This window comes from Anguilla anguilla, chromosome 1 (assembly GCF_013347855.1).
Source record: "Anguilla anguilla isolate fAngAng1 chromosome 1, fAngAng1.pri, whole genome shotgun sequence".
Classification (NCBI taxonomy): domain Eukaryota; kingdom Metazoa; phylum Chordata; class Actinopteri; order Anguilliformes; family Anguillidae; genus Anguilla; species Anguilla anguilla.
Window position 1 is genome coordinate 70,843,826 of NC_049201.1, and position 26,968 is coordinate 70,870,793.

At 40.3% G+C, this 26,968-nt stretch overlaps 3 protein-coding genes across 5 annotated transcripts; 2 read left to right on the plus strand and 1 right to left on the minus strand.

The window, feature by feature from the left end:
* The first annotated feature begins 7,327 nt into the window (after positions 1 to 7,327).
* On the plus strand, positions 7,328 to 19,707 carry zgc:158689 (uncharacterized protein LOC791177 homolog). 2 transcript variants are annotated; one of them, XM_035382947.1, is made up of 15 exons: positions 7,328 to 8,186; positions 9,596 to 9,709; positions 10,296 to 10,371; positions 10,815 to 10,901; positions 11,685 to 11,746; positions 11,876 to 11,947; positions 12,291 to 12,428; positions 13,249 to 13,401; positions 13,790 to 13,969; positions 14,176 to 14,704; positions 14,805 to 15,003; positions 15,122 to 15,187; positions 15,382 to 15,556; positions 15,782 to 15,822; positions 16,042 to 19,707. In XM_035382947.1, exons 2-15 carry the CDS (start codon positions 9,662 to 9,664, stop codon positions 16,112 to 16,114), a joined length of 1,899 nt encoding a protein of 632 aa, XP_035238838.1. In that variant the 5' UTR covers positions 7,328 to 8,186; positions 9,596 to 9,661; the 3' UTR covers positions 16,115 to 19,707. The 2 variants fall into 2 exon arrangements, with proteins under 2 accessions (XP_035238838.1, XP_035238829.1); XM_035382938.1 differs by having other exon boundaries at positions 7,330 to 8,186; positions 15,382 to 15,592.
* A 1,224-nt stretch (positions 19,708 to 20,931) lies between these two features.
* On the minus strand, positions 20,932 to 23,292 carry ndufa3 (NADH:ubiquinone oxidoreductase subunit A3). The gene is made up of 4 exons (XM_035383324.1): positions 23,151 to 23,292; positions 21,793 to 21,867; positions 21,463 to 21,540; positions 20,932 to 21,115 (listed from the first exon to the last, which is right to left on the minus strand). Exons 1-4 carry the CDS (start codon positions 23,158 to 23,160, stop codon positions 21,024 to 21,026), a joined length of 255 nt encoding a protein of 84 aa, XP_035239215.1. The 5' UTR covers positions 23,161 to 23,292; the 3' UTR covers positions 20,932 to 21,023.
* tfpt (TCF3 (E2A) fusion partner) lies at positions 23,289 to 26,280 on the plus strand. Of its 2 annotated transcripts, XM_035383301.1 has the most exons (7): positions 23,289 to 23,433; positions 23,720 to 23,868; positions 24,303 to 24,548; positions 24,858 to 24,928; positions 25,057 to 25,126; positions 25,286 to 25,441; positions 25,821 to 26,280. In XM_035383301.1, exons 3-7 carry the CDS (start codon positions 24,303 to 24,305, stop codon positions 25,893 to 25,895), a joined length of 618 nt encoding a protein of 205 aa, XP_035239192.1. In that variant the 5' UTR covers positions 23,289 to 23,433; positions 23,720 to 23,868; the 3' UTR covers positions 25,896 to 26,280. The 2 variants fall into 2 exon arrangements, with proteins under 2 accessions (XP_035239192.1, XP_035239201.1); XM_035383310.1 differs by lacking the exon at positions 23,720 to 23,868 and having other exon boundaries at positions 23,290 to 23,433.
* The last annotated feature ends 688 nt before the right edge of the window (positions 26,281 to 26,968 follow it).

Genomic DNA, 26,968 nt, shown 5'->3' on the forward strand with positions numbered 1-26,968 from the left:
AAATAAAGCTTGGATCTGGACATGATAATCTGCTGAGTCGGGGAAATTATGATGTGTGTATTTGCTGAGTATGGACATCCTGATATCTGCTGATACGTCAACATCAGAGCCCTGGGAGGGGAAGACGGGGGGGGGGGGGAGCCAGCATGTAGACTGCAGTTCAGTCTCCAGTGTGTCCGTTCCAAAGAGGGACCACACTTTGCTTTAACTAGAGACATGCTACTGACCTAGTGCTGTGAAATGAACGGTGTTGACAAAAATCTCTACAAACGACTGGTCTCTTTAATAAGGCTATTGTCAACTTGTCAGTGGTGAAACCAAAAAATAATAAATTTGCTCTTAGTGATGGAGATAAATGAATAAATGTTTTTTTTAAATTATTATTATGGAGTGTTATTTGGGTTGATCTGTATTTAATATAAAAATTTGGCTTCAGTTGAAAGAGTATGCTGTAGTTAATATTTGTTTTGTCAGAATGAGTCAGAATGGATTTCACATCAAAAGGACAAAAGGCCTAGTTTTATTACCATAGGCCCATAGAGTGGGTATGGCAGTTTAATTCATTTTCCAATTTACGTTTCTGCACTATACATAAACATATAACTATTCATACTATTCTATACATATAACATTTATTTACTTTTCATTAACCTACCTTACTCTTGTTCAGATTTCAGCTAATATTGTTTCAGTTGGAGAACCATTGTAAAAATAAAGTGTTATTGTAAAAGTACAACATATATCATAGTGGTCTACTGAGGAGAGACAATTATACCTCCTTCCAAGGTTGACGCATGAACTGGATTTGGGGATTAATTAGTTGGAGGACCAGCCCTGCACAGACACTTGAGGGATTGCTAACACGTGCATCCTGTATTAAAGCAAAACTACGCACAAAACATTTTCAGAAAAGTTTTATGAATACCTCTCCGATGGCCCTCTGTTTTCCTGATTTTGGTGGCGACTGTTTATTCAGTTATCAATGAGAGAAAAGCTCCTGCACTCTTTTTGGTGTATGGACGGCATGCACTGTGGCCCTGTTTCTTCTCTCACTAGTGAACAGTTGGCCAAAGGCTGTGCTTTTGGCAGCATATAACCTTGCATTACTGTCTTCCTTGGTGATTAGACAAGTAATCACAGCTAATCATGTAGTGAGCTGATAATTAAAAATCTGCTTTTGGTCATTATTTGTTGTCTCAATCCCCTTCCTGTTTAAGGGACCAAGTCAGTCATGTCCTATTTCTTTGTGTAACACCTTAGAGGTCCATCCTGACAGTGCATTGTAAATCCAAACAGCTTGCATCAAACAGAAATGTTGGCAAACAAACTATATAAAAGGTGCGAGGGTCAACAAAGAGGGATTAAGTACTTTATAGTGCATTAAATGAATACAGCTTTACTGTCTGTAAATGTCATTTGGAAGAATATATCTTATGAAGTTGTGTTTGCCATGTAATATTGCCTATTTCATCATAATCTTTAACCTTTCTTTGTTTGCTGCCTTTACCATCATAAAGATTTTCAATTTGTGGGAAACCCCCTTAATGGTAGGGAGACATTGTTCTGAGGAGCAATTGGTTGTCAAGCAACTACACTGTGTTTCTATTACCACGGTAATGATGTCAACACCAGGTCAAAGGTCAAAGGCTATGAACAATGCAATACTGCTGCTGACTGTTGTCTGAAAGATCAGCAGCATTCTCTTGCATGTGAATCTGTGCAAGTAATTAGCAGTGCAAGAAAAACAAAAACAATGGTGTTTTCAATTAAAAATATCTACTATATCTGTTGTGTATGTGTGTGTGTGTATGCACGTGTGTGTGTCTATGTGTGAATTTTTGTAAGGGTATTATTCACCTGAAATAATAAACTGGAATTATAGAAGCCACGTCTAAGTACTGATAACCAATTATCAATTTATCTTCTCTATTTTTTTAAAACACTTTTTTTTCAGATTCAGCCATAAATTGTTCAGTAGCCTGATGACAAGGTCTCCAGGTCACAATGTGAGCTTAGTGTCCCTATCTACTTCCTTCTGACAAATGACTGACGTATTGGGTGGGCCACTATCATATAGAGAGGGTATAGTCTTTATCCAGGCTGTGTGTCACCATACATTTAAAATACTAATTTCATTTTTGAAGGGACACTATTTTCTCAACTCTCTACTCATCAACAGATTCAGTCAAAATGACAAGGAATTTGATGATATTAGAACATCAGGCAACTGCCACCTCAGCAAAACCTTTAAGGGCTTTGTTCAATTTTCTGTGACAGTAGGCTCTTTTTCCTGTCTCCCTGTTTTCAGGATTATTGTGTCCAGATGGTAGATTAAGTCTGGAGTGTCAATCCCAATTCTGAGTCTTCTAGTCTTTGTTCATCCTCTTTAAAACTCTCAATTAACCAAATTGCTGAAATGACTTCAGCTAATGAAATAAATATTTTTTTATTTGCTTCAATCCTTTCGGATTTAGCATTGTTATACATTTTGGCCATCCATTTGTACTACTCGGTTGATAAATGCTTTCACTATGGACACAGCACTGCATACCATTTAATATATTTACCTCAAAGATCTATAGAGACATTTTGTAGCAGTGATGTTGTTAAACATGAAACATGTAGATACTTTTGTGTTAATAAAATATTTTCTTTAAATATTTTAAATTGAAATTTAAACTTTCAATGCACTTCAAAATGGAAAAATGAAAAAAAACACAAAGTAACTATTTTCAGCCATAATGCAGCAGTAATTTAAAGCTATGAATGGAATATTTTAATCTCTAACATTATTACCTCTAAAAGCACTGAAGATGGTATGTTTCAGCAAAACTCAAAAAGAGAAAAGTCTCTTTCTAATTTACTCACATATTTATCTCTAAATTTGAGGACACTAACCTGATCCTGGATCTTCCATGGGGCGTAATGAGGGACACTTGTGATGCCAGTTGCTCGGAGCTCAGGCACGCTAGACCTTTTGCATGCCTACTGTATGTTTATAAGGTGCACAGGCGCTTTTTAATCAAATCAGTTCCCCAAGTTTAGCAAATTCAAGTCTCTCTCTGGATATTCTGTACTGACATCAATCCATTCCTTGAAACTCCACGTCTTCTACATTCAAGGCTCTAATCCAGGTTCTGTTCTGGATATCAGTTTTAAACATGCTAATTATTGTGCTTACTGTAGATAATTACATCACTGCCCAGATATGTTATAACTTAAAATGCAACCATCAAAATTGCACAAAACAGTAACTACGACAGTAAGTCTGACTGATGATGCTCACGGAACACTTCATATCCATTCTAATTCATATTTGGTCAATTCTGACACAACAAGCTTAAATCAAATTAAAACGCCGGTAAAAATGGCAACAGAAGGATTGCTGTGTTAATAACTTTTGACAAACAATTTAAACAAATTGAATTAAAGTCTCGGCTTTTACCTTGGAATTGCTGACATACCTGTATGCGAGCTGTGAAGCCCCAAGCTCGTTAGTCCATCGCAAATACTGATCAGATTGGAAGAGATTTTCTCGAGGAGATGATTTTAACTCCCTCATTCCCCCTCCCTCCTCTTTCTTAGTGCCTCCCCCTCTTTCTAACACAAACACAAGCACACTCCCACACACTCCCTGAGATTTCCTCTCTCTAACTTTGCCCAACTCTTTCCTCTCCCATTCTTTCCATCGCCATGTTTTCCTGTAAATTAGAAGCTATATCATTATTATACATTCCGGAAAACATACTAGTCATTCCTAATCATGATTATTTTTCGTAATGATTAATTACATTTTGCTGAATTCGAGGATATTTTCAATTGGCCAAAATGATGTATGTATTTCTTGAATAAACTGAGATTCAGTTGTAAAGTAACACAAAACTTGGTTGTAAGCAGAGAACACTAAGTGTAGTTTGTATGGACAGCCTATGCTCCTTATCCACAAATCTGTTCATCAAGTGTTTATCAAGCCACATACATTCTCCTACATTTACAGTAGATGGCTGGCCTATTTATTTCCCTCCATCCCGAAATAAATCCAGCCAATCCACAATGGTGATAGGCTGATGGATGGGCCTGCTTATCATGGAAGGAAATGGCAGGTGTGGAAAATTGCAGCTTTAACATTGGTGTTCCTGTGTAACTACATTGGTACTGATGGTAAATTATGAAAATAATAAATGGTGGATGTGGAGGTTAAGCAATGCATTGTCTATATAGGAGCTATGGGTTCATTGTATTTGTAAAACAAACCGGACTACAGACAATGAGTCTTAGTGGAGTTAACAGGTAGTCAGAAGGAGAGATGTTTAATTACAGATTCATGAAACTTTCTTCCTATGGAAGACACCAGTGGGAAAACATTATAGGATATAATTGTGTCATATCCACTTAAATGTCAAAATTGAAAAAGAAAATGTGCTTCTTCTTTTCTATTGATGTTATAATTTTGTCACACTATGCTTTCGATAGCAGGTGCCTCATTTAGGCACAATTTCATAACATTTTAACATTTTGCAAAATGAATTTAAATTGGATATCACTTATACCCCCTTTAAGCTTGTGAATCCATCATAATCATCATCATCATCATCATTATTTTTTATTTTTATTTTGTGGTACCATTCAACCCTTTAAAAAGTAAATGCCCCTCATTAAAAACATAGGGATTGTAAAACCAAGGAAAAGATCGACCACATTAAACAAAAGAACTAATCTCCCAAATGATGCATCAGACCTCAAATTCCGCTTAATGAACAGAGACCCCGTATGTCTCATCCTGCTACACCACTTGATCATTATGGTTGGCTCACCATCACACAATGAGCACATCTGGAAATATTTTCATCAAACGTAATGTGTATGTCCCATCAAATTTACGGGAAGACAGAACTGACAAAACAAAAGCCCCCCCCCCCCCCCCAAAAAAAAAAGAAGCCACAGAAATGAATAGTGCTGCCCCAGACATCACCAATCCCATTCGTGCACACAACCCTGGCTAGACACAGACTGCACAGGAAGCACTCGGGAACCGGGGAAAGACGTTGGCCTTAACTGAGCACGACACCTGTGACTGCGATAGGTCTGCCAATTTCTCGCAGCAGGCTGAGAATGAGGAGATGAGTCATCTCTCTCTCTCTAACAGACCAATGGCCGCCGCGTATTCCTCCACCGGCAATCCCCTTATCTCCTCCTGCGTCAGGCAGGCCTTTAGTAATACCGGGGAGGAAGCGCTGAGCGACAAACAGGTTTACAGAGCTCAGTGAGACGGGTGCCGTCACGCAGTGCTGTCGCCAATGAGGACAAGGCGCCGTTAGTGCGCCCCGTGGCCTGCTCTACTTCTCCAACCACGGAAGTCTGGCAATCAGCAACCAGATTGACTTGGGAGTGACATTTCAACTGCATGCCCAGATTATGACCACGGTTTAACAGTGCTTTACAAGTCCTACAAGAATATTATATAATAAACGAGGATTAAAGCATGAACTACTTGGTCTAGTCCTATCAGTTTTATTGAGAACCCTGACAACTACAGCTATTATGGTTTATTTTATTTTGAAATGCAACTGCAGTTAGTTTTGTTTTACCAATTGTGTCATCATGGAGACACTGGAGTAAAAAGTTGAAAATTGTGATGAATTAAAAGGTAACAAAAGTATTGTAAGCTCTTGAAAATCAGCTTTTGTATATGTATCATTATTATTAATGCATTTTAATACATATTATTAGTACAATAATGTAGCACATGGAATTACACACAAAGTGTAATGTCTAGATATCGCTTTGTGTCTTAGAAAAGCTTAATGGTGATACAAATATTATACATATTTTTATATTACTATTTTAAGTATTTTTGACATTTTGAAACTTTATATTTGCGTTTTTTCATCTAGATCGCATAGTTTAACTCATACAGAACATGATGTATTATTTGTATACAAATAGCTCAATACTTTGCATAAGTGTACAAACATAGTTCCAAAAGGACACACTCATGTCTCCTTATTAAATTATGCTCATTTCAGTTTCCATTATATAAGTGGGAAGTACTGAGCCTGATCCTCAAATAAATTTCTATTGGTTTATAATTGTGTACAATTTGTGTATATAATCTGACACATAAATATACATAAATTGGGTTGGTTTTAGGTGCTAGTCACCTAATGTATTCAAGCATAACATAAATTTACAGACAAGCCTCCACCACAACATATAATAATCAAATCTATCAGTATCTGTCTATTCTTTCTTTTGTACACCCTACTACCACTTTTCATGAGGCTGAGAAATAATTCAAAGAACAGTCAGTGACAAACTTTAGGTTTACCAAGATCAAGAGTTGGAACATTGAGAAGAAAGAGAGCACTGGTGAGCTCAGTAATTGCAAAGGACCTGGTTGGCCAATTTCATATGCTGAAGAGAAAACTTTAGGGAACTAGCCCTCAAAACAAGCAGAAGCTGGAGATGACTGCAGTACAGGCCTGGCAGAGCATCACCAGAAAATATACTCTGCACCTGGTCACAGACTTGAAACAGTCTTTGCATGCAAAAGATATGCAACAAAGTAGGCTACTAAACATGACAACTTACACTTACATAACATTAAAATGTCCCAAACATTATGGTGCCCTGAAATGGGGGCTATGTATAAAAAGCGCTGTCATTTTCACATGGTAAAATCAAAGTACAGAAACATACCCTTAATATGCTGAGAATGAGCCGCATGCAAGAGGTGCATGTGAATTGTTTGATTACAAATCAAAAATTGTAGAGCACTGTAGAGAAAATACATGTCCCGAACATTACGGAGCTCAGTGTGTGTGTGTGTGTGTGTGTGTGTGTGTGTGTGTGTGTGTGTGTGTATGAAATGAATTTAATACGTAGGCTGTATTATCATATCCATGCATGTGTTACTAGCACCTAAAACCATTGAGCTCTGGAATACGTCTCTATAAAGGAATGCTTTATCCGTGGTCATTTGCCCTAATCACTACTACTGCTTAGTTTTTCTCCCATGGCCTTGGAAGATTCATAGAAACTTTTCTAATTTACATTAACTGGTACCGTTTCCGCCGGCTATTTACTCCGCCTGTCTCTGTCTTAATGTAGATTCCACCCCCGCATCTCTCTCTCTCTCTCTCTCTCTCTCTCTCTCTCTCTCTCTCTCTCTCTCTCTCTCTCTCTCTCTCTCTCTCTCTCTCTCTCTCTCTCTCTCTCTCTCTCTCTCTCTCTCTCTCTCTCTCTCTCTCTCTCTCTCTCTGGGAGCCCGTTGTAACCTAAAGTGGGTTGGAGGTGGAGAATAGATAACCATATGGCACTAACATGAAGTAGGGGTATGGTGGAGAATTCTTAGTTCACTACTTCGAATTCGCAATCACTCTCTCTGGGAGCCTGTAGTAACCTAATGGGGGTTGGAGGTGGAGAATAGATATATTTAATGTATGGCACTAAGATGAAGATGGGGTACGTTGCAGGATTTTTCGTTCACCACTTTGAATTCGTAATCACTCGGTGAAGCAAATCTCCCCAAAATGAACACGTTTCAGACTGAGATACGCCTATGAAATTCTATAAAAAGAGAAGAGGTAGCCTACTACCTAACAGAATGTTTGTGCGGGGAAGGGGGCGGTGGATGCAGGCCAATGATAAGCAGCTATGGGGTCGGGCTCCTTTGGTTTAAAAAGTTCAAGTCATTATTCTCTACACCGCTATTCAGCCCAGAATCCCGTTAGCTCATTGTTATTCTGCCCGAGTGAGGGAGAGAGGGATAGTGCGAGAGAGAGAGAGGGCATTGTCAGAGAAAGAGTGAAAGTGAGGGAGAATGGACGACCGAGCGTCTAGCGCTTAGAAGACTAGCAAATCAGTTTTAAAAAGATTACTAAAGTTAAGTCACCTAACAATTTTGTGATTTAAAACCAGGGCGTGAGGGAAAACGTAAAAAAACAATCTGTTCACAATGAAGAAAGGTACAGAGTCTGACCATAATTTGTGAGAAAGACGGAGAGATTTAAAGAAAGGGAACCGAAGGGGTAACAGGGATTCCAAGCAGCGGTGGGTTAACAGCCCCCCAACCCCCCTTCTACCCATAAAAGAAGGCGAAAAGTAATATTAGACGGCGAAAGGAGGTGCAATAAGACAAAGACGGAGTTGCATGTATCTATTTTCAGCGATGAATTTTAAAGAAGGTATGCATTCTTCATTAGCAGTTTCAGGGTTGTGGAATATCAGCTTTGGACCAATGCTGGATCAACAGGTGTTTTGCGGAGAATTTGTTTTATGGACGAGATTGATGTTATCCTTTTTCATTACAATTAACTCTCTTAAGGCATGCAGTTGAATATCTGCGGTACGCTTTGGTAGAAAATCCTAATTTAAGGGAAAGTTTAGCAAGGTTAACTGTGTTGCTGACTGAAAGGTTACTGTTACTGGGAGACAAACCAACCCAAAAGTCATGTGAATACAAATTCTCCATGTATCTAGATTGTAGTTGCTACAAAGTGTGTGTGCATGTGTGTGCGTGCGTGTGTGTGTTGTGGTACGTGCGTGTGTGTATTGTGTATTGTAAGAAGCTCATAACATTTCCTAAAAGTAATATTATAAGTTACGATAACAACACCTATGTGCTCGAGGTAGGCTACAGTAGGCTAAAGTAGTAAGTTAGGCAACTGTTGCTCGGTTTTGTGATTCACATAAAGAAGGATGAAAGGTGATTATCTTTGTATCTGTTCTAAAAACGGTTGGGCTATACAGACACCATATTGGTATTCAGTTTTATGTTTTTATAGAGAAATATATTAAGATTAAAATGTTGTATGTCATTACACACTGGGAAAGAGGAGATCTCAATAAGTTTATTTGGTTGTTTTGGGTACGCTTTGGTAAAGTGAGTGTTCAATTTCTTTTTCATGTACCTGTGTAGAACAGACCCCAGGAATGTGAACAAGTGAGATTGGAAAGGTTGCCTTTTGTGTACTGTTCTGTTAATTGATTCAGGCCAACATTTGGCCTTAATGTATTAACCAACATACAAACTCCAAAACAAAGCAGGCCTGTGAGAGAGAACAGAAAAGAATTAACTTTGATTTTAACTGAAGGTAGTTGGCATGTTTTCTCAATCATGTTACTAATTGTCGTCCAAATGAATGGATTGCCTGATTCACAATGTTCCACACTAACAGTGTGTGCTTTAGTTGTGAAAATGTGGGTTCAAAGATGAGGTACTGTGACTTTTCTGACACCACTCTAAATTGTAGGTCATTGTTGTAGAATTTAAGTTAAGCACTTGTTGCTACTTTCGTTAAGGATAAAGAGGCTAGAGGCCCATGTAGATTCCAGACCTAGGTGTGATTGGACCCAGGCACTGAACATTGATACTAACCAGCACTCAGCTATGATGGCGATTCAGAAAATACCTTATGGCACAGTGTTTGGTTTTTACAAACAATTGTGGGAATTGTGTCGCTTGTGTAGATGGACATGAGGTAGATGATATTTTGATGATGTTTTGTTCCAGATGCCTGAAAGCCACTGTGTGATGTTTGTTGAGTGTTTGTGAGCATCTCGTGTTTCCTTTCTTTGTCTTGTCTTCTTAAAGGGGGTTGTAGTCTGTTGACATAAATCCATTCAGGAGAAGGCCGAACCAGCACACAGGAACAGCAACATGTCTCGCTCAGAAGAGGTCAACAAGATGACTGAAAACGTGTACAAGGTATGATTCAACTGAAGTCGAATATTTTTAAAAATCATCTAAAAGATTTTATTTGAACTGGTGTTATATATCATTATTGTTTTAACGGTATGTATAAACTATGATTCTGCACTGTACAGTGCATAGACCTGCATCAGTATGAAGGTAAAAGAATGTCCTGTGTTCATTGGCTTGTGGTCTGGTTTAGCAGAACAGGATTAACAGTAAAACATGTTTGCTTGCAACACAGTGGAGCTGGACTGAATCAAAGGGTCTTCTTTTCATTATCATGGTCTGTGACACCAATCCAGGCCATTCAGTGTGTAGCACTGCAAAACACTGCATGATTAATGTCATGAGATTATTAATATTAATGTACATGATAAATGGTGTATTAAAATAGATGGCATTTAGTGTAAATGGCATGCGTTCAAGTATTTCAGATAATCGTATTAATATGTGCATCATATTTATGTATTTATTTAGCCAATCTCATTTATTTAGCAGGGTGAATATTTTTAGATATGTTTTAACTTGAGAGAAGACCACAGTGATTTAAATGATTAAAAGATTAAGATATCCACTGCTTGTATGTGCACTTTTGCAGGGGATCCTGGAGCAGTTTAATCCCAGTCTAAAGAATTTTGTCACAATGGGGAAACACTATGAGAAAGCCCTAACAGGTGACCCATACACCCCCCCCCCCCCCCCCCACCCCACACACACTTTGTGTGTCTTCAGCCCTCTTTCACTCTCCCTCTCTGTCTCAGTGTGCTCTCTCACCATGGCACTGTTTGCTTACAGCCGTGAGGATCTGTAATGGCTCTAGTCATTTATTGTCACTCCTGTATTATCTTCCTCTGCTCGTTGCGAGGCTACGGGCAGTCGGAACACGTGCTATATGTGGCATTGACATTCGTGTGTGACGGACATATGCAGATCTAATTGGTGTCTCTTGGTGTATTTTGTATTTATTATGTGCTGTGTGGTTGATGACAAATGAATAGAATTATCTATCTATCTATCTATCTGTCTGTCTGTCTTCCCTGTTTCATTGCCCATGGTGCCCATGGTGCTCACTGTGCAGTGTTAATACTCTTTTTCTCACCTGTCTCTTTACCCTCAGGAGTCACAGTGGCAGCCAAGGGCTATTTCGATGCTCTGGTCAAACTGGGAGAGCTGGCCAGTGACAGCCAGGGGTCCAAAGAACTGGGTGAGGGCATGAATGAATGGAGAGCACGAAAGCGACTGGGAGAGAGGGAGAGGGAGAGACTGAGGGAGGGAGGGAGGGAGAGAGAGAGAGAGAGAGAGAGAGGGGCCATTGTTGTGAGATTAACAACACCACATGATCGTATTGTGCTGGTGAAACTGTGGGGGAGGGAGAGAAAGAAAGGGAGAGATGCCAAATGCCACATACTCCGCGGTGCAGTGGGAGAATCGCAGTTTGTACCTCAGCAAGCTTATAGCAATCAGTGAAGCGCAGCGGGGTGCGATACAGGCCGGTCTCCTCCACAATGGGCGTAATGAAGGGGTCAGCTTCACTTAGCGCATTTTGGTCCAGTACATTTGCTCGGGTCATCCAAGATTACAGAAGGACGAGCTGAGTGCGGTGCTCTTCACTCTAGCACAGATTCACCGCTTCACAACATGAGAACGTTTCACCCGCAACACTGTGGCACACATTATCTTACCCTGCACAGCTGTACAACATGCAGGAAGCCTTGCCATTGCCTATTTGATTGCCTGAGTGTCCCCGGATTATTAAGTGATCGGTTTTCCCCTTAGTTCCATGCTTCCGTGACAGTCCTCCCCCATTTGTTGCTTAAACTGTTAAAACGCTTTGTCCCAGATAGCACAAAATGTTCTCACAACGTTACTAGAGTGTTCAGTCAATGTTATAATGTTGCAACTGAACTACATGACAGCAACGTTTTGTGAGGACATTTTGTGCTAGCTGGGGCACTGTCGGTTTCAGCGTCCCGGTTTGTTGTTTCAGGTGACACGTTATTTCAAATGGCCGAGGTGCACAGACAGATTCAAGTGCAGCTGGAGGACGTGGTGAGTGTGATGACCGCACCGTCGCGTGCTACAGCACACAACTGTCTTTGTGTCCCGTCTGATGTCCTAAGAGTGCATGTAGATTGGCTGTGATGTATGTGCCCAACTGTCTGACCTCATTGCCTGCAGTTGAAGCTGTTCCACTCTGAGCTGCTTGCCCAGCTGGAGCAGAAACTGGAGCTGGACATTAAGTACTTGACGGTGAGTTTGGCTGCACTGTGCCTAATTCGTTGGGCCTTTTGTGTGAGGGAGCAGTAGCAGATAACAGGCTTTTGAAAATGCAGCTGGCTTTGAAATGAAATTGAATGGTGAACATTGGTGACCAACCACCTCCAACGTTTTCACCTCCTGCACCCCTCCCCTCTCCTTCTCCTTCATAAACCATAAAAAGGCATGTGCAATGATAGATGTAGATGTAGCCTGCCCTGCATACCTGTTCAGTTATTATTATATATTTTGACAGAACAGCCTTAATGCTCTTTAATTATCACAGTGCTACAGTTTAATACTGCAAGTCCCTCCCTCTTCACGTTTCTTCTTTCAGGCCACTCTGAAGAAGTACCAGACTGAGCGCAAGTCGAAGGCGGATTCCATCGAGCGCTGCCAATCTCAGCTGAAGAAGCTTCGCAGGAAGAGCCAGGGCAGCCGGCACCCCAACAAATATGGGGACCGAGAGATGCAGGTAACCCCAAAAACCCCAAACAAGCACTGACACACGCACAACACACCGACATGTGTAGCATTCTGACATACATGTAATACACTGATGCATGTAACACACAATAAAGTAAATACAGCACAACACACTGACACGTGCAGTCCACTGAGACACTAACACATGGAAAACACACAGAGACACTCATGCTGCACTATTTATGCCTCCCCATGAGATACTGCAAGAAAGTCATACTAAACTACCAGCTCTTTTGACTACATCACAAGGCAGGGTTGTATGTAGTCAGAGATCTGTGTGTGCGCGTGCATGCTTGCCTGTGATTGTCAGGCAGAAAAACATGGTAAAGCGGATGAGATTGGGCAGAAATCTGACGCAGCTGATAAAGGAGAGAGAGTGTCGGGGTGGAGGGGCCAGAGATGGGCTCTGAGAAAGTAGAAACCCAGCTGGAGGAGAACGGATGAGAATAGAGGGAATGTGAGAAGGGATAAAGACCAGGAAGCCAAATAAGTGAAAACAAGAGGGGTGTATGCAGAAGGTCAGGGGAGAAAGTGGACCTTTTGTGTGTGATTTGGATTTGGTATTGTTTGTTCTGTAGACAGGATGTGACATCAGTTCTCCCCCACAACTGCTTCCTGTCCTAACTTGCTCCACACAATGCATCTTAAAGGTCTCACCCCTCCCACTGTGCAGTTCTCTATAATGACCCATGTTTGTGCCTGGGGCTATAACTTGAAAGTTAATAATGTTTATAGGTTTATTCCAAAGAACAATTATGCTGTATTTGTGGTAATCTAATTCAATCCCCCCCACTCCCCCCCACCCAAAGTTTGTGGAGTTGATGAGCAGGCGCCAGGGGGAACTGGACACCATGGTTGCTGTTGGTTACCGTTCGGCCTTGACAGAGGAGAGGAGGAGGTACTGCTTCCTGGTGGACAGGCAGTGTGCCGTCACCAAGCTCCTCATCAACTACCACAGCAAGGTCGGTAGGCTCCGCCTATTCAGCTCTGGAAAAGGGAAACAGGGTGCGTGCCTGAAGATTAGGCTACAGACTGGCTAAAAGCTTTTTATCTGTGTAATTCATCAGCTGGAAGATTTCAGTTGTGTTGTGTTTTTCAAGCTTAATTCTCCATGTCCTCATGACCATGGGGGTATGCTGTTTGGTAATCGCATTCTTGCTGAGCACTGGTTGGTAGTCGCAAAGACCAAAATTATTTTGTTCAATGTGAAGCTTATGTCAGACCTAAGTCATTGCTGATCAGAGGTTTCGGTTTACACTAGTCAATTTTAAGTTGGGGGTGCCCAATTCTGTTCTTGGAGACCTGCCGTCCTGTAGTGGTTACCCAGGTTGCTGTTCTGTTTGTGTCCAGGTGAGGGAGCTCCTGTCCCAGAAGCTGTCGTCATGGCAGCAGTCCTGCACACAGCCCACACGACTCCCGGACAGAGCCCTCAACCTGCTCCGACACACGGCCCCTCAGGGGTCTGGGGCTGCTGGGATAGCTGAGGTCCTCCGACATGCCAAGCTGGGTACTTCACAGACACATGAGCAGGTGAGTATGCCGTCTGTAGGAAGGAGTATGGCTCATAAGTCTATGCTATCCACACTGCAGGCGTAGTCTGTCCTTTATAGCTGCTGTCTCTGGGGGGGGAGTCTGAGGAGAGGGCTCGTGGTCTTTAAGAGAGGAGTTCTTTTCTTGGCAGGCCGCATTTACTACAGAGTTTGCATAACCCTGCATGACCTCCATCTTTTTTTCAGAGACTGTCTGTCCAGGAAGTTCCCCCTCTGCTCAATGGCGAAACCACCCTTCGTGTGCAGCGTGTCAATCTCTCCTCCCAGACCGAGACACTTACCCACAATCCCCCTGGCCCCCAAACCTTCCGCACCATCTCTGCGCAGTCACCGCAACAGACCTCCCTCAGTAACAGCAACAGCAACAGCAGCACCGTAGCCAGCACCAGCCATTCCCAACATACGTCACTCCACTCGACAACCAGCAACTCCAGCCTCTCCAACAATGCACCTGCTGTTTCTCTCAGCCACTGTTCCCCAGTATCCCACAGTTCCTTGCAAGGCTTATCCCTATCCCAGAATGCTCCCCAGAGCCCTCCTCTTCCCCACAGTGCCCCTCTCTCTAGGGCTATGACACCCGTGCCACACCTGGAGATCGCCAGCAGCTCCCCACCTTCCCACAATCCTTTGCTCCTGAAAGCAGCTGAACTTTATGCCACATCCACATTGCCTCTACCACGGAAACCAGTCAATGAGGCCCGTTTGGGATTTTTGGGTATGTTTCTCTTCCCCTGGTTCTTCTAAAACATGAGTATAGTGGCATGTTCTGTATGGCTTAGTGTTTCCGAGCTGAGTTTTCCTTCCCTCTTTCTCAGGAGCTACTCTGCCTCGAGTCCTCCCTCTTTCCCCCCCTCCCAGAGTAGAGGCCCTCTTCTCCCATGCTCCTGGAGGGTTGGAGGGGGTTGGAGGAGGGGGGTCCTGTCTTCTGCACTTCCTCCCAGGAGATACCCTTATTCTGTTGATCTCTGAGCCACGGGATGGGTGGCACTATGGACAAAATGAGAGGACTGGGCGGTATGTGCCTCTGCTGTTGAGCCCGGTGCCTGTTGTCATGTCCTTCTCACTGAATGTGCTGTTACTTAAGCCCTTTTTTCTCTCTGTCTCTTTCTCTCTCTTTCATTCATACACACAGGAAAGGCTGGTTCCCCTTCTCTTACACCCAGCCCTACCCACGCTCACCCAAACATCTTGAAAATAGGTTTGTCTGTTTGTAGATACAGATAACTTGAGAAGTTGTGAAGAATGTTCCATGTCCCACTGTTAATTATGCAATGATGTGATGAAACATGGAAGTGAATAATGTGAAATTTGATCTTGAAAGTCACTTTAGCATTATAGCATGTTTTTTTATTTTTGGTTTTGGCATTAAATTTGAATATCTGTCTCTGCCAGCTCGCCGCCTCTCTCCAAAGCCAACAGTAACAGCACAGGAAACCTGGACAAGCTGGGATCCCCTGGAGCGCAGCACCTCAGTCCAGAGGCAGGGGAAGACCAGTCCTCCCCTCCACACACAGTTAGCACCTTCCGCCCCCGCCCTTACAGCATGGTCAACCCTGACACGACTCAGGTCAGGCGCTGGAAGGAGCCAGAACCCTTCCCAAAAGTGAGATAATACTTAGAGGCTGGGTCAGATTATAAGTGTAACATTTAAATGAGCCTCAATTCTATTTGACTAAGTGTTAATATTTGCCACTCTCATAACAGCACTTACACGTATTTAGTATTTGGCCATTTTGTGCAATTTTTACTTCACCAGACTGAAATGGCTGTTTTTTTTTCTTTTTATCCACAGCTTTCTGCAGAATTTGCTTCCCCTCCACCTTCCCCAACAAGGTAAGAATGCTTCACTTGTATTTCAGTGCAAGTTTAACTTAACTGAACATTCTAATGCTGGTGTAGCAATCATTACTGGTAATTGAAAGCAATGGGGTTCTAAAACACTGATTTAGAATTTTGAAAGAAACATTCCAAAAAAACATACTCTTCAAAGGTTTAATTGTCTCAGCATTGTGCCTAAGGACTCTGGTTGACAACAGATATGTTCCCTCTCAGGGCCAATCCATTCGCCCACATTCGGCTTCGAAAGACAGTGACCAATGATCGTTCTGCTCCTGTCATCCAATAGCAGGCCTGTCTGGAGGATCAACCAATAGGATAACACTCTTAAAGAAGGTTATTTTTAAATTCCATTAATCATTATGAATACATAGAAAGAACTTTAACTGGAAGAGCACTGTCAAAAAAAATCCTGGGATTACATGTTTTTATGTAAATTGAGCATTTGTAATATGTTTCAGTGAGCCTGAAAAGGTCAGATTTTCTCATTTATCGTCTTATGTCTAACATTGATTATTCTGCAACCTAGGTCATGTACTTAACCATAGTATCTTAACCTTTTTTGTCCTCTCAATTACTTTGCGTAGCACATTACATCCTTTCATTTATAGGGTGGTTGACTGATTATATTGCCTTGTGAATCATAAATGCGTAAAAGTGATAAGGAAATGTCACTGCTCCCCTTTTTGAGAACACACTGGATTAACATTCAAAAGGTCCCCTGAGAAATCAAGGATACCTGGCCAAAACGTGTGACCTTCAGGCCAAGGAAATACTTTAATTGGATTGTGATAATTTGGTTATAGTTACTTTAGATTAGATTTTGCCAGTTTTTTCTTCTTCTTTTTTTCTTTTTCAAAATAATTAGCTCAAATGTAGCCTGTATCTGTTAAAGTCACTGCTGTAGCTGAAAGTATGCATTAGGATTTTAAATGCTAAACTAGGGGGATTTGTCCTTGTTGAATAGTATTGAGTTGTATAGTGTGCTTTATTTTAGTTGAGCTATTTGGAAATAAACCTTTCTGCTTGTCACAGGATATAGTAGATATTTTGCAGGAATTTTATTTCAGTTCAGGTTTTAAATTTAACCTGAAATTGGTGATTCCTTTTTTAGTTAAATTTTTTTACGCCATGCTTTGGTTTTTCACTGTTTCAAATGATTTTGTTGTGCAGTATTTGTAGATCTGTCTCATCTCTGCCAGTTTAGAAGAGCAGAATCTGCAGCTTCTCTACATTCTGCATTGTGATTCCTGACAATGGGCATACCATTGCAATAGGACCCAGTGCTTTAGCTGGATATTCCATTTGCTCCCCTATGGATAAGGCATATCGAAACACATGCTTCAGGGTCTGCAGATTCTAATTGTCCAGACACTGGATAAACCATACAAAACAATGCAGAGACACTATTTTTTTCTTCATTAGTTACAGTGGAGTTTGCATTTAATGTGTAGTCTCAGTATTGCCAGTTAACCCTAATTCAGTGTGAGCTGGGTTCTGATTATTCTCTGTACCCACCAGAACCTTTTGTTACATTCCAATGTGTCTTTATGTTTGAGAATTAAATTGGTGAATAAATAGTATGCATTGCTAAATTTAGATAATGTAGTATACAATTGTGGCCATATTTCAAGGCAAATTCCAAGTTTGGGAGATAAGGTCTGCTAGGGTACATAGTTTTCTGTACTTTTGATCCAGTACATTATATGAATTGTAAATTTATATCATAAATGTAGCGAGCTTGATTGAAAATATATGAAGGCAGTTATGGTACACCTGTGCAAGTATATTTCTAAAGAAAAAAGCAATATAAGAAATCAGAAATATTCTTAAAAGTAAAAATATTGAGCAGTGGCTACTTTGCTTAATTTGGGGCACTAGAAAATGCAATTATGCAAAGAATCTGAGTAAAATCGCCCCAAACTATTAATTAGTTAGACATGTTTGTCAAGTGTAAGTTTGAAGGATAGGACATCTGTGTCTGTTTTTGCGTTTGGTCTATCTTTAGAATTTTCATTTTTGTAAATCTGTAATTTTTGTGATATGCCCCTTTCAAACCCTGAAAGCAAAGGGTCATATTGCATGCAGAGAAGGATGATGGGAGCTAGGAGCCTGTAGCCTGCATACAAAGCTTAAGTTTATCTTGAATACTTTGCAGCAATGCCAGATGTAATCATTATGGTTTGGACAGATGAGAGTTGAGAGAAACATGAAGGTTTAGGACTGGATGGAGATTTTTTTTTTTTTAGATTTGAATCAAAATGGTAGCATAAATGAACTCACTTTAACCAAACCCGAGTCTCACAGTGACTGCGTATTCGAGGTAGAAGTACTGTATTGTAGTGGACCTCAGTTTTCATCTTTGAACTCGCTCGTCTTTTTCTCACGTACTTTATCGTGGATCCATCTTCTAAAGCTCCAGCAGAAGAGTGAGTGTAAGCTCAGGAGGAATAACACTGCACCATTTTGAGCTTGGCACAAGGAAGAATTGTGGAGGGGTTACAGGACCAAGACTGAGGTAGAATAAGTGGTGTAAAAGTTGTCAGTGCAGCTTTGAGGGTGGAGAGGGGCGGAAGGAAGTTACTGGAAGTTGAAATGTGCATGAGTAAGTGTCAGAGGCAAACCAGATGTGTGAAGTGGATCTACTCTCATTCTCTCTGTCCCACTCTTTCTGCCCTGCTCTGTGTTAACCTTTATTGTTAGCTAGTAGCATTGTTGAGACCTGAGTTTTAGCAGTAGTAGAAGTTCAGAAATAAAGGTTGAAACTGTATAACCAAGGCTGTTTTTTTGTTTTGCATATGTGGGATTTATACACTAATTGAGACTAACTTTGTACACACCTAATTTTATGTTTTCAAGCTATGGCACGTGCCATTTTAGTCATCACGAGAAAGTTACTTTATTTTCCCTGCCTCACAGTGCTGTGGGTAGGAGATGTTGTGTGTTAAGAAATGAATATGAAATCACTCCAATAAAGTGCTGGCGGAATTGTAATACTCACAAAGTAAATAATGCTTGAGATTTCTTGTAATCACAATGAAATCCTAATTCCCTTTTCCCCCAATATGCTATTGATGTACTGATATTATGTAACACTTTTAATAAGTAATTATAATTATAAACTACAAATATTCTAGAACTTATAAGAAGTAAATCTGTCATTTCAAACTTCTGCTTTTTGTATTGGAAGCATTTCCATCTTCAGGATTAAAATACGTGCCCACAAAAAAGTGATTGTCTGCAGTTGTCGAGATGCATACCCATCATCAGTGTAGTGACTAATTCTGCCAAAATAGAAGATCTGGATTTCATTAGCCTTACAGTAGGCTGAAAACAGAACTATTACTCGAGCTGATAGGTGTCATGTTGGAAAGAGAGAAAACCTTATTCATTCTGTTTTTATTTTTTTCTCTCTGAAGTGCCCTGTGTTATTTTCTGTTTGACTGCTCTGAGTAGCATTGCAGTGTTTGGGACTTGCAACAGTGAGGTCAGGTATTCAGACCTGGCTTCTGTTCCACTGTTGCAAATGTAGGGCTGATCTCTACTTACCTGACATGATGCCCTTTTGCCTCTTTATTGTGATACCAGCTCAAGTTCATCTATCTCTGATCCATATTAGCGCTTTAGGACCAAAGTACAACCTTGATTCTTCTTATTTACATTGCATTCTTACATCCAGCTGTGCTGTGTCTCTGTTCCCATCTGATTCATAGCTTTGCATTTGTGACTTTGTATCAGTATAGATGATCTGAAATTCTGCAAAAGAGATTAGTTGACTTGGGCTGGTTGCCAGATTTCTGATTGCGCACAACTAATTTTTTTGCTGACTGTATTTGTTTTTTGTTTTTTTTTGGAAGTTCTAAATAAATGTTAATCACTAAATGTGTTAAATGCTAATTTTGTTATCGACCGCAAGCATGATTTTTCTGGTTACCTTGAAAGTATTTTATTTATTCTGTTCTAAATGGTCGCAAGCTAATTAGTGTTACTACTCTGCCAAGGCCCAGATAGATTCACGCTGTGATTTTTTTGCAACACTATGTAACTGTGAACACATTTAAGTTTCCACCTGTGACTGAGCACAGCAGAACCTGCAAAACACATATATCCATGAGCAGTATTAGTCAAAATGGTTCATGCCATAATACCCCACAACACAGACTCGGTCAATGCAAACCCTGCATGTTTGACCACTATTTAACAACATAATGGGAAAAGCTTCTGGACTTGGATAAAACCTGAAATGAATGCAAACGCAATAAGAAATGGATACAAACTCTATCAACCCCACTTTAGTTATTTCTATAATCACAAAAATAACAATTATAACAATTAAAACATAATTATTCTGGTTATATTATGAATATATTACTTCTATGCCACATTATTATTCTTTTCTATTGCACTTCCTATTGACTGTGTGTGTGGAAGGCCGGGGGGTTATGAAAGGTTTGAACCTCATTCTCAGCTGCCTGCACCTGTGAGCCACTACTACTCTGGGTCATGTGTTACAAATCACCATGAACTCCTGATTCGTGCCATTCGAATGTTAATATATCAAGGACTTGGCCAAACAGCTGATTGAGCTGTAAGCTCAACACTAAACTCACAACATTGTAAGTTATATATAAATATATATTTCCCCCAAAGCATATGTATCCCACTCCCATAAGACCTGGTTCCAAATGAAGATCAACATTGGCTCTGTGTGGAACTGGGTCAGGTGAGACCTAAGCTTTGCTTTTTGGCCATGCATATCAGTAGTGGATTGGACTAGGATACTTATGTTGAAAAGGACTGCATTTCTTCCGTGAACTATGAACAAGGTTGGTGGATTTTTTATGCCATGATGTTTTGCTTAAGATAAACGGAATCAGAAATTCCAACAAATACCAAAATATTTTTTTTGCCAAAAACTTGGTATCCCCCCCCCCCCCCCCCACCAGGAAGCTCAAATTTGGCTGCAAATGGATCTTTCAGTCAGACAACGATCCCACGCATTACCTCAAAATAAAGTAAGCTTGCTGTGCCTTGTTTACATAACTTCACGAATGCACGGTCATACAAATACAAAACGATATGCAATTGAAATGCAAGAACTCAAGATATTTAAATAAAGTTCTTTATTAATTATGTTCAGCTGCATGTTCATCAGAGGAAGGAGCAAGAGTGTGTTATGTACAGGAATGATTCTGGCATTAGAAGTTTTTCAGCCATTCTAACTGGTTCCCCTGGGGGTCTGATGGGTGGCTTGGGATGTCAGGCATGTTGCCATCATCTCTCACAGGAACTGCAAGAGAAAATCAGGAAGTTAGTGCTGCACTTCTAAACTCCATACATCTCTATCTATCTATCTAACTATCTATCTATCCATCTGTCCGTCTGACGTACCTGAACACGGGCACATTACTTTGGTGTCAGTTATTTCTTTCAAATATAAGCACCTAAAATTCAACATTTATTTTTAGGACTTTTTTATGTTTATTGATGTTATTTTCAGGATACCATCACACAACTAGGCCACGTATATCCTTGTGTATAAGGGTAACTACATTTTACATTCCCGTACTTTTTCAATCTCTGAATTTAATATATTTTTTTATTTTATGAAGTTGGTCCCAAGAAAGTCAGGAATACCTGGGTAGTTGTATGGCATGGCTTTATTCATCTTGACTGTGTACTTTGTATAGGGGCTCACAAAAGGCATGATGCAAGCTACAGACAAAAAGAACAATCAAGTTAGAAAGTGACAGGTCTCAAAAACCAGTAAATATAACAGACTTAACGTACATACAGAAGAAAAAAATCACTATGCACAAACTAAAATGTTTTATATCATTTTTGTAATCGGACATATAAAATATGAGTCCAGCACAGTCAGAATAGAGTAAACGTTTAGGCTATATCACAATTAGACCATTAAACATTCAGAATCACAGGTTGTTCAAACGGAGACAACTGACAGACCTATCAGTCCAATTCCACAAGAGACTGTGATCACTGGCTCTTTGGCCCAAGCATTCTTCAAGAAGGCTCCGACTCCTAGATTCAACAAAAACACAACAAGTAAGATCAGTGGGGGATCACACCAAAATAACGTGTAGACTATTACATACAGCTACTGTAAATTTCTACATACATCAAAATAGTCATAACAGTAAGTAAAATTATAGGATCTGAATGACCCACTAAAGACTTAAAGATCTTGGATATCCTGATGGCAGACAGTGGCCAGTGGTTACCATAAATGTAAATTCTACAGCCACATAAGCAGCAGTCACTCCAAGCGTAACCTTGTTATTCATAACAATAAATAAGAAAATAAATATTTTTTAAATGAAATTTATAAGCATAAGCTATAATAAGAACTATTTCATTCATTAATTCCATGTGATGCAAATACAATGTTTACAGTATTGTATTACATTGGCATTGACTCCGACGTGCCCATTGTATTTATACTACGTATTTCTTCGTCAATGCATGTAATATGCATAGATTTTCACAGTAATAAATATTAAGAGGTTAAAATTAATTTTGCAATAAAATTGCTTTTTAAATATAACCAAATAAGCCATGTTATGAATATCATCTATGGCTGGTAAAATGTTCAGTATAGTGGCGAGGTTTGTTTATTAAAGCATACAGTAGCTATAACTATTACGGTATGAGCATAGCTTCTGTCGTAGTGGACCTGTAGATTTAGCAACAACATTAGCTAACCACTGTACTGTACGTAGCCAAGTGTGTGTAGGTTTACGTCCACGTTCTACTGAAATATGCACAACTGTCTTTAATTTCTCAACTATTTAAAACGGCTCAACCCTTTTGAAATGCCCTAAGATCACAGTACCGAAAAGCCCGCTAGTTAGCTAGCCATGTCAATTATATATGTTGAATTGAACTATACAGCTGGCAAATGTTCAATGGAAATAAAACAACCATCGCTTGTTGGCTATTTAAAAGTGCACTTTCATGGTAGTTAACCATAGCTAGGTAGTTAATCCAATCTTAATAAAACACACCAAATCATCTAATACAAATTGAACCAAAATCGAACGAAGGGCCTCGCCGAATTCACCGAACCATCGGTATAAATTAACGTACCATCCCGCAACCGGCCCTCTATATGAGGACTATGCTTACACGAAACAAGGTCACCTTTATAGAAAGCGACATAGCTAGCTAACTATTTGAATGCAAATCAGAGTCCAATTATTTCATTATCTACTTCAGTAACTGTGTAATACCTATGAATGGGAATGCTATACGTTTTCTATTCAATTCCAAGTAAAGTTGCAACCTAAGAAACTACGATTACTTACGTCCTGCCATGGCTGTTCAGCTACTACTACAGGTCAAGATCTAGCTGGTTGACTCGTGACAACGATCGAAGCAAAGAAACTGACTCCCTATGCCGCCATTCTGGATCCAGTAGCCTGCTGGTGACGTAAAAATAATGCGCCACTTCCAAGAAAATGTAACTAGTTAATCATAAGCAACTGGGCAACAACAATGATGTTTAGGCTGTGAATTTGGATTATTTGGTGTGCAGCTCCAAGTACTTATTTTAACGGCATTTCATCCGGTGACGAATTGTTAGTAAAGGTACGTTTAGTTTGTCTGAATCCAAGTAGCTAATTAAGTTTATTCATCATATTAATGAAGTCTATCCAGCTAGCAAGACAGGGTAGCTAATTAGCGTTACTAGGCTAACGAAGCTAAATGACAGATTATTCGTATACTGAACATTAATTAAGATTGGTACATTTGTGAAGTAGTATCAGGAGCCACAGGAAAGCGCGAATATAGATCGCTAATTGACTGACTATAATTTCAGGTAGATTGGTCTAATGCTTGCTTCGTCCGTGATGGTCATTCTCTTTGGTTGCAGATAGAACGATGAAGTCGGTCTGCGTGCTGTAAGGACTGTATGCGGCTAGGTGGTCTATTCAATCTTGAGTAACGTGTACGGTTACCATATACGGGCTGCTGGATACCCTTTCACGAGGAGGCTTTTCAGATCGCTTGCCAACGATTAAGGTCGGGTGATTTTTTTCGCTGCGCAAATGATCGTACAAATGATTGACACTAAAGCAGGGGTGCATGCTGGTTTTTGTTCCAACCAATTACCTTAGTTTTAGTTTTTTGACAGCTCTGTAAATTAGACTGGTTAACTCCTGGACTTGAGCACAGTAAACTCTTTAGTATACGCTTGCAGTGTGCAGCTGTAGCTGGTGCTTATGCAATTTTCAGATCAAGATATGATTGAGCTAATTGAATAATTAAGAAGTGAAGTTGGCACAAAATCCTGAAACGGATCGGCCCTTGTTGTGCACCCCTGCACTAAAGGATGACATTCTCTTGCTGCCGAATTGCAATCATTTTGTAAAAGGAAATAAAATATAATGATGTTTGTGAACACAGTCGTTTCACCTGCTAGAGCTGTCAACCTTAATGATCTATCTGTTGCTTAGATGATGGAAGATTTCTCTGGCCTTGCCCTCCCTCCTCTCTTTGGTGGACACATACTGGAAGCAGAGCTGGAGCCAGGCGGTGTGGAACTGGGGCCGGGGGAAGTTGAACTGGGGCCAGGAGGGAGTGAACTGCTGGACAGTGGAGGGCAGGGGTCAAGGCTTGGGCCAGAGGAGGAGCAAGAGAGGAGAGAGCAAGAGAAAAGGAAGTACCTGGCATTGAGCAGGAGATGTAAAGAGATTGAACAAGTAAGAGAATTGATAAACTTTACATTAAGCCCAAACAACATTGCAGAAAATAAATGAATAGGTGATGTTCCAAGTGGTAGTAACACTACTGAATGACGGAGAGACTGTGTCTGTACTGTGATCCCATCTCTGTCTGTGACCATCTCTGCTTTCCTCATGTCTGAATAAATTACTGAAATAGATATGGATGACTATCTGCAGGCCTTTAAAAGAACTGCTTAATGTCTTTGAATATAGGATCATCCCAGCTAGACATACATAACATTTTTTGAAAAGCATTGCACTGACACCCATAATTTTTACCTTCAGGTAAATGAACGAATACTTGGACGCCTTCACCAGGTTCACAGACTTACACGACGCTTGAAGAAAGAAAGAAGGTATAGAAGAAAAGACTTACAATTGAGATGCATTGTATGTAGTGGATGCAGACTGAGAAAGAAAAGCAAAACAGTTCTTTTGTTTTTGTCTTTCTGAGTTCAGTCTGACTGTTCAATCTCTGTCATAGGTTTCTGATGAAGACCCTTAACTCGTATGGAGATGACTACAGAAGTGCCCAACTCACTATACTTCTTGAGGTGAGACTAATTCATTAAAAGTGATAATAATAGCAACTCAGAATAGTGGTAATTGTTTATCAGGGAGATTGTCAAATTATAGTCATCAAAAAAGTAAAGAAAAATCTGAAGGTGCTTTGTAATACGTATAATGATGAAATGTGGATCCTCTCCTGACAGGATGAGGGTGGAGCTCATTTGGATTCTTTTCCTGGGGGGGAGGAGGATAGGCCAAATGGCCTTCCAGGATCCTCCCCCTCTGTTGTTCACCAATCAGCAGCTGGATCTAAGAAGAAGCGGCATCGAATTCCCAAGGAGAGGGAGAGAGATGCCCAGGTGAGGGCAGCTTTTACCTCACAATCCAGAAGTGAGGTGCACCTATATTATGAGGCACCTTAGCCAGTTTAAACGACTTGAAATTGCTGGAGAACGGACTACTGGCGGTCTACATTGTGTGGATATTCTGTACACAATATTTCATTAAGAGACTGTACCTTAAACAGAAGTCCGCAAAAATCTAACCTTGCAAACAGATAGTCTGCAAACAGTTTACATGAGACTCTGTATTCTAAGAATGGACACTGTCTACACTGCTATACTCACAACATTTACTTAAGGACGATGAAATTATAGATGCATAATATATCTGAAAGGAAATGTTTGTGGAAACAACAAATCTAACCTTTTTCCCCCCTCTCCACCCTTCTGCAAACAGACTGAGGAAGATCTGTCCATGCTGACTGATGCCCAGTTCAGTGGATTTCCCAGCCCTCCCTCTCTCCCCCACTGAACAAAGCCAGGGAAACAAAACCTCATAAGACTGCAGTTAACTAGCAGTACTCACAGTGTGTCTGCCCTGTGGTACCCTCTAACAGTGTATTGCTGAATTATTGTTTTGATGGATGTTGATATCTGTGAATAGTTTTGGTGATTAGGGTACTGCTTCTAATCGAAAAAGTCAGAAATATGTCCTGGCCAAATGAAAAGGGTTCTGCCTGGAGTGTTTCCATGAAGAATTGTTTTGGATGTAGTTGCGTACATACTGTAACCACAGACACAGGTTGTAGCTATATATTTTGTACTATAAGTGTATTTTCTAATTTTGTATTAAATAGGTACTGCTGTATTGTTCACTAGACATTATTGGGTAATAAATCTTGAAATTTGTTGAAATATGTGTGCTGTATGGACTTATATTTACTTATGATGGGAAATTTGATTGGGGGGGGGGGTGAACATGGGTCATTTTTGGCCCTGCGGACACAAGGTGCATACACAATAAGACAACACAAGGGTTAAAAGGTACACAAATGCCACTTAAGTTGTGCAAAAATGGGATTTAAAGATAATATGTAGCTAATAATTAATTTTCTAAAGGATGAAGGGAATGGGACAGTCACACCCTGAAAGTGACAACTTGTACATGAGAGCTGACATTGTTAATTAAATTAAATTAAAAATGTTAACTAGGTAGCTGTAGATTAACACTGTTACTGATAGGTGTATTCAAAGTAGATTTCAAATGACAGTGATAAGGCACTTGTTCACAATGCCTACTTGCTTCTGGGCATTATGAAAACATAAATATAAGCTGTGGTCTGAACTGATCATAACAAAGACTACTGTCAAAATCTGACCAGAAGCCGTCAACTGGCTGAACAAGGAGGTATTTCACATTTGATTTAGGGATTCTTTAATAATTTGATCTTATTGCACGCAAAAATAAGAGTTTGATTACCCTAAAAGGTGTACCACATACATTCCACTTCCACACAGGAATGAAGGACTCAGCCCAGAACCATAGTTTTGTGGTTAAGACCCACATAACTGTATAAGAACCAAGAACAGTGCTAAAACAACTGA

Bases quoted from the DNA above. Each gene is read 5' to 3' on its own strand.
- zgc:158689 (XM_035382938.1), top strand. From the start codon at position 9,662: ATGTCTCGCTCAGAAGAGGTCAACAAGATGACTGAAAACGTGTACAAG. The intron at 10,372-10,814 runs GTGACCCATACA...CTTTACCCTCAG, and splicing joins CTATGAGAAAGCCCTAACAG to GAGTCACAGTGGCAGCCAAG. The intron at 15,188-15,381 runs GTTTGTCTGTTT...TGTCTCTGCCAG, and splicing joins CCCAAACATCTTGAAAATAG to CTCGCCGCCTCTCTCCAAAG.
- ndufa3 (XM_035383324.1), bottom strand. The intron at 21,541-21,792 runs GTCTGTCAGTTG...TTTTGTCTGTAG, and splicing joins TTGTGGAATTGGACTGATAG to CTTGCATCATGCCTTTTGTG. The intron at 21,116-21,462 runs GTATTCCTGACT...TTTCTCTTGCAG, and splicing joins CATGCCATACAACTACCCAG to TTCCTGTGAGAGATGATGGC.
- tfpt (XM_035383301.1), top strand. From the start codon at position 24,303: ATGATGGAAGATTTCTCTGGCCTTGCCCTCCCTCCTCTCTTTGGTGGA. The intron at 24,549-24,857 runs GTAAGAGAATTG...TTTTACCTTCAG, and splicing joins GATGTAAAGAGATTGAACAA to GTAAATGAACGAATACTTGG. The intron at 25,127-25,285 runs GTGAGACTAATT...CTCTCCTGACAG, and splicing joins AACTCACTATACTTCTTGAG to GATGAGGGTGGAGCTCATTT.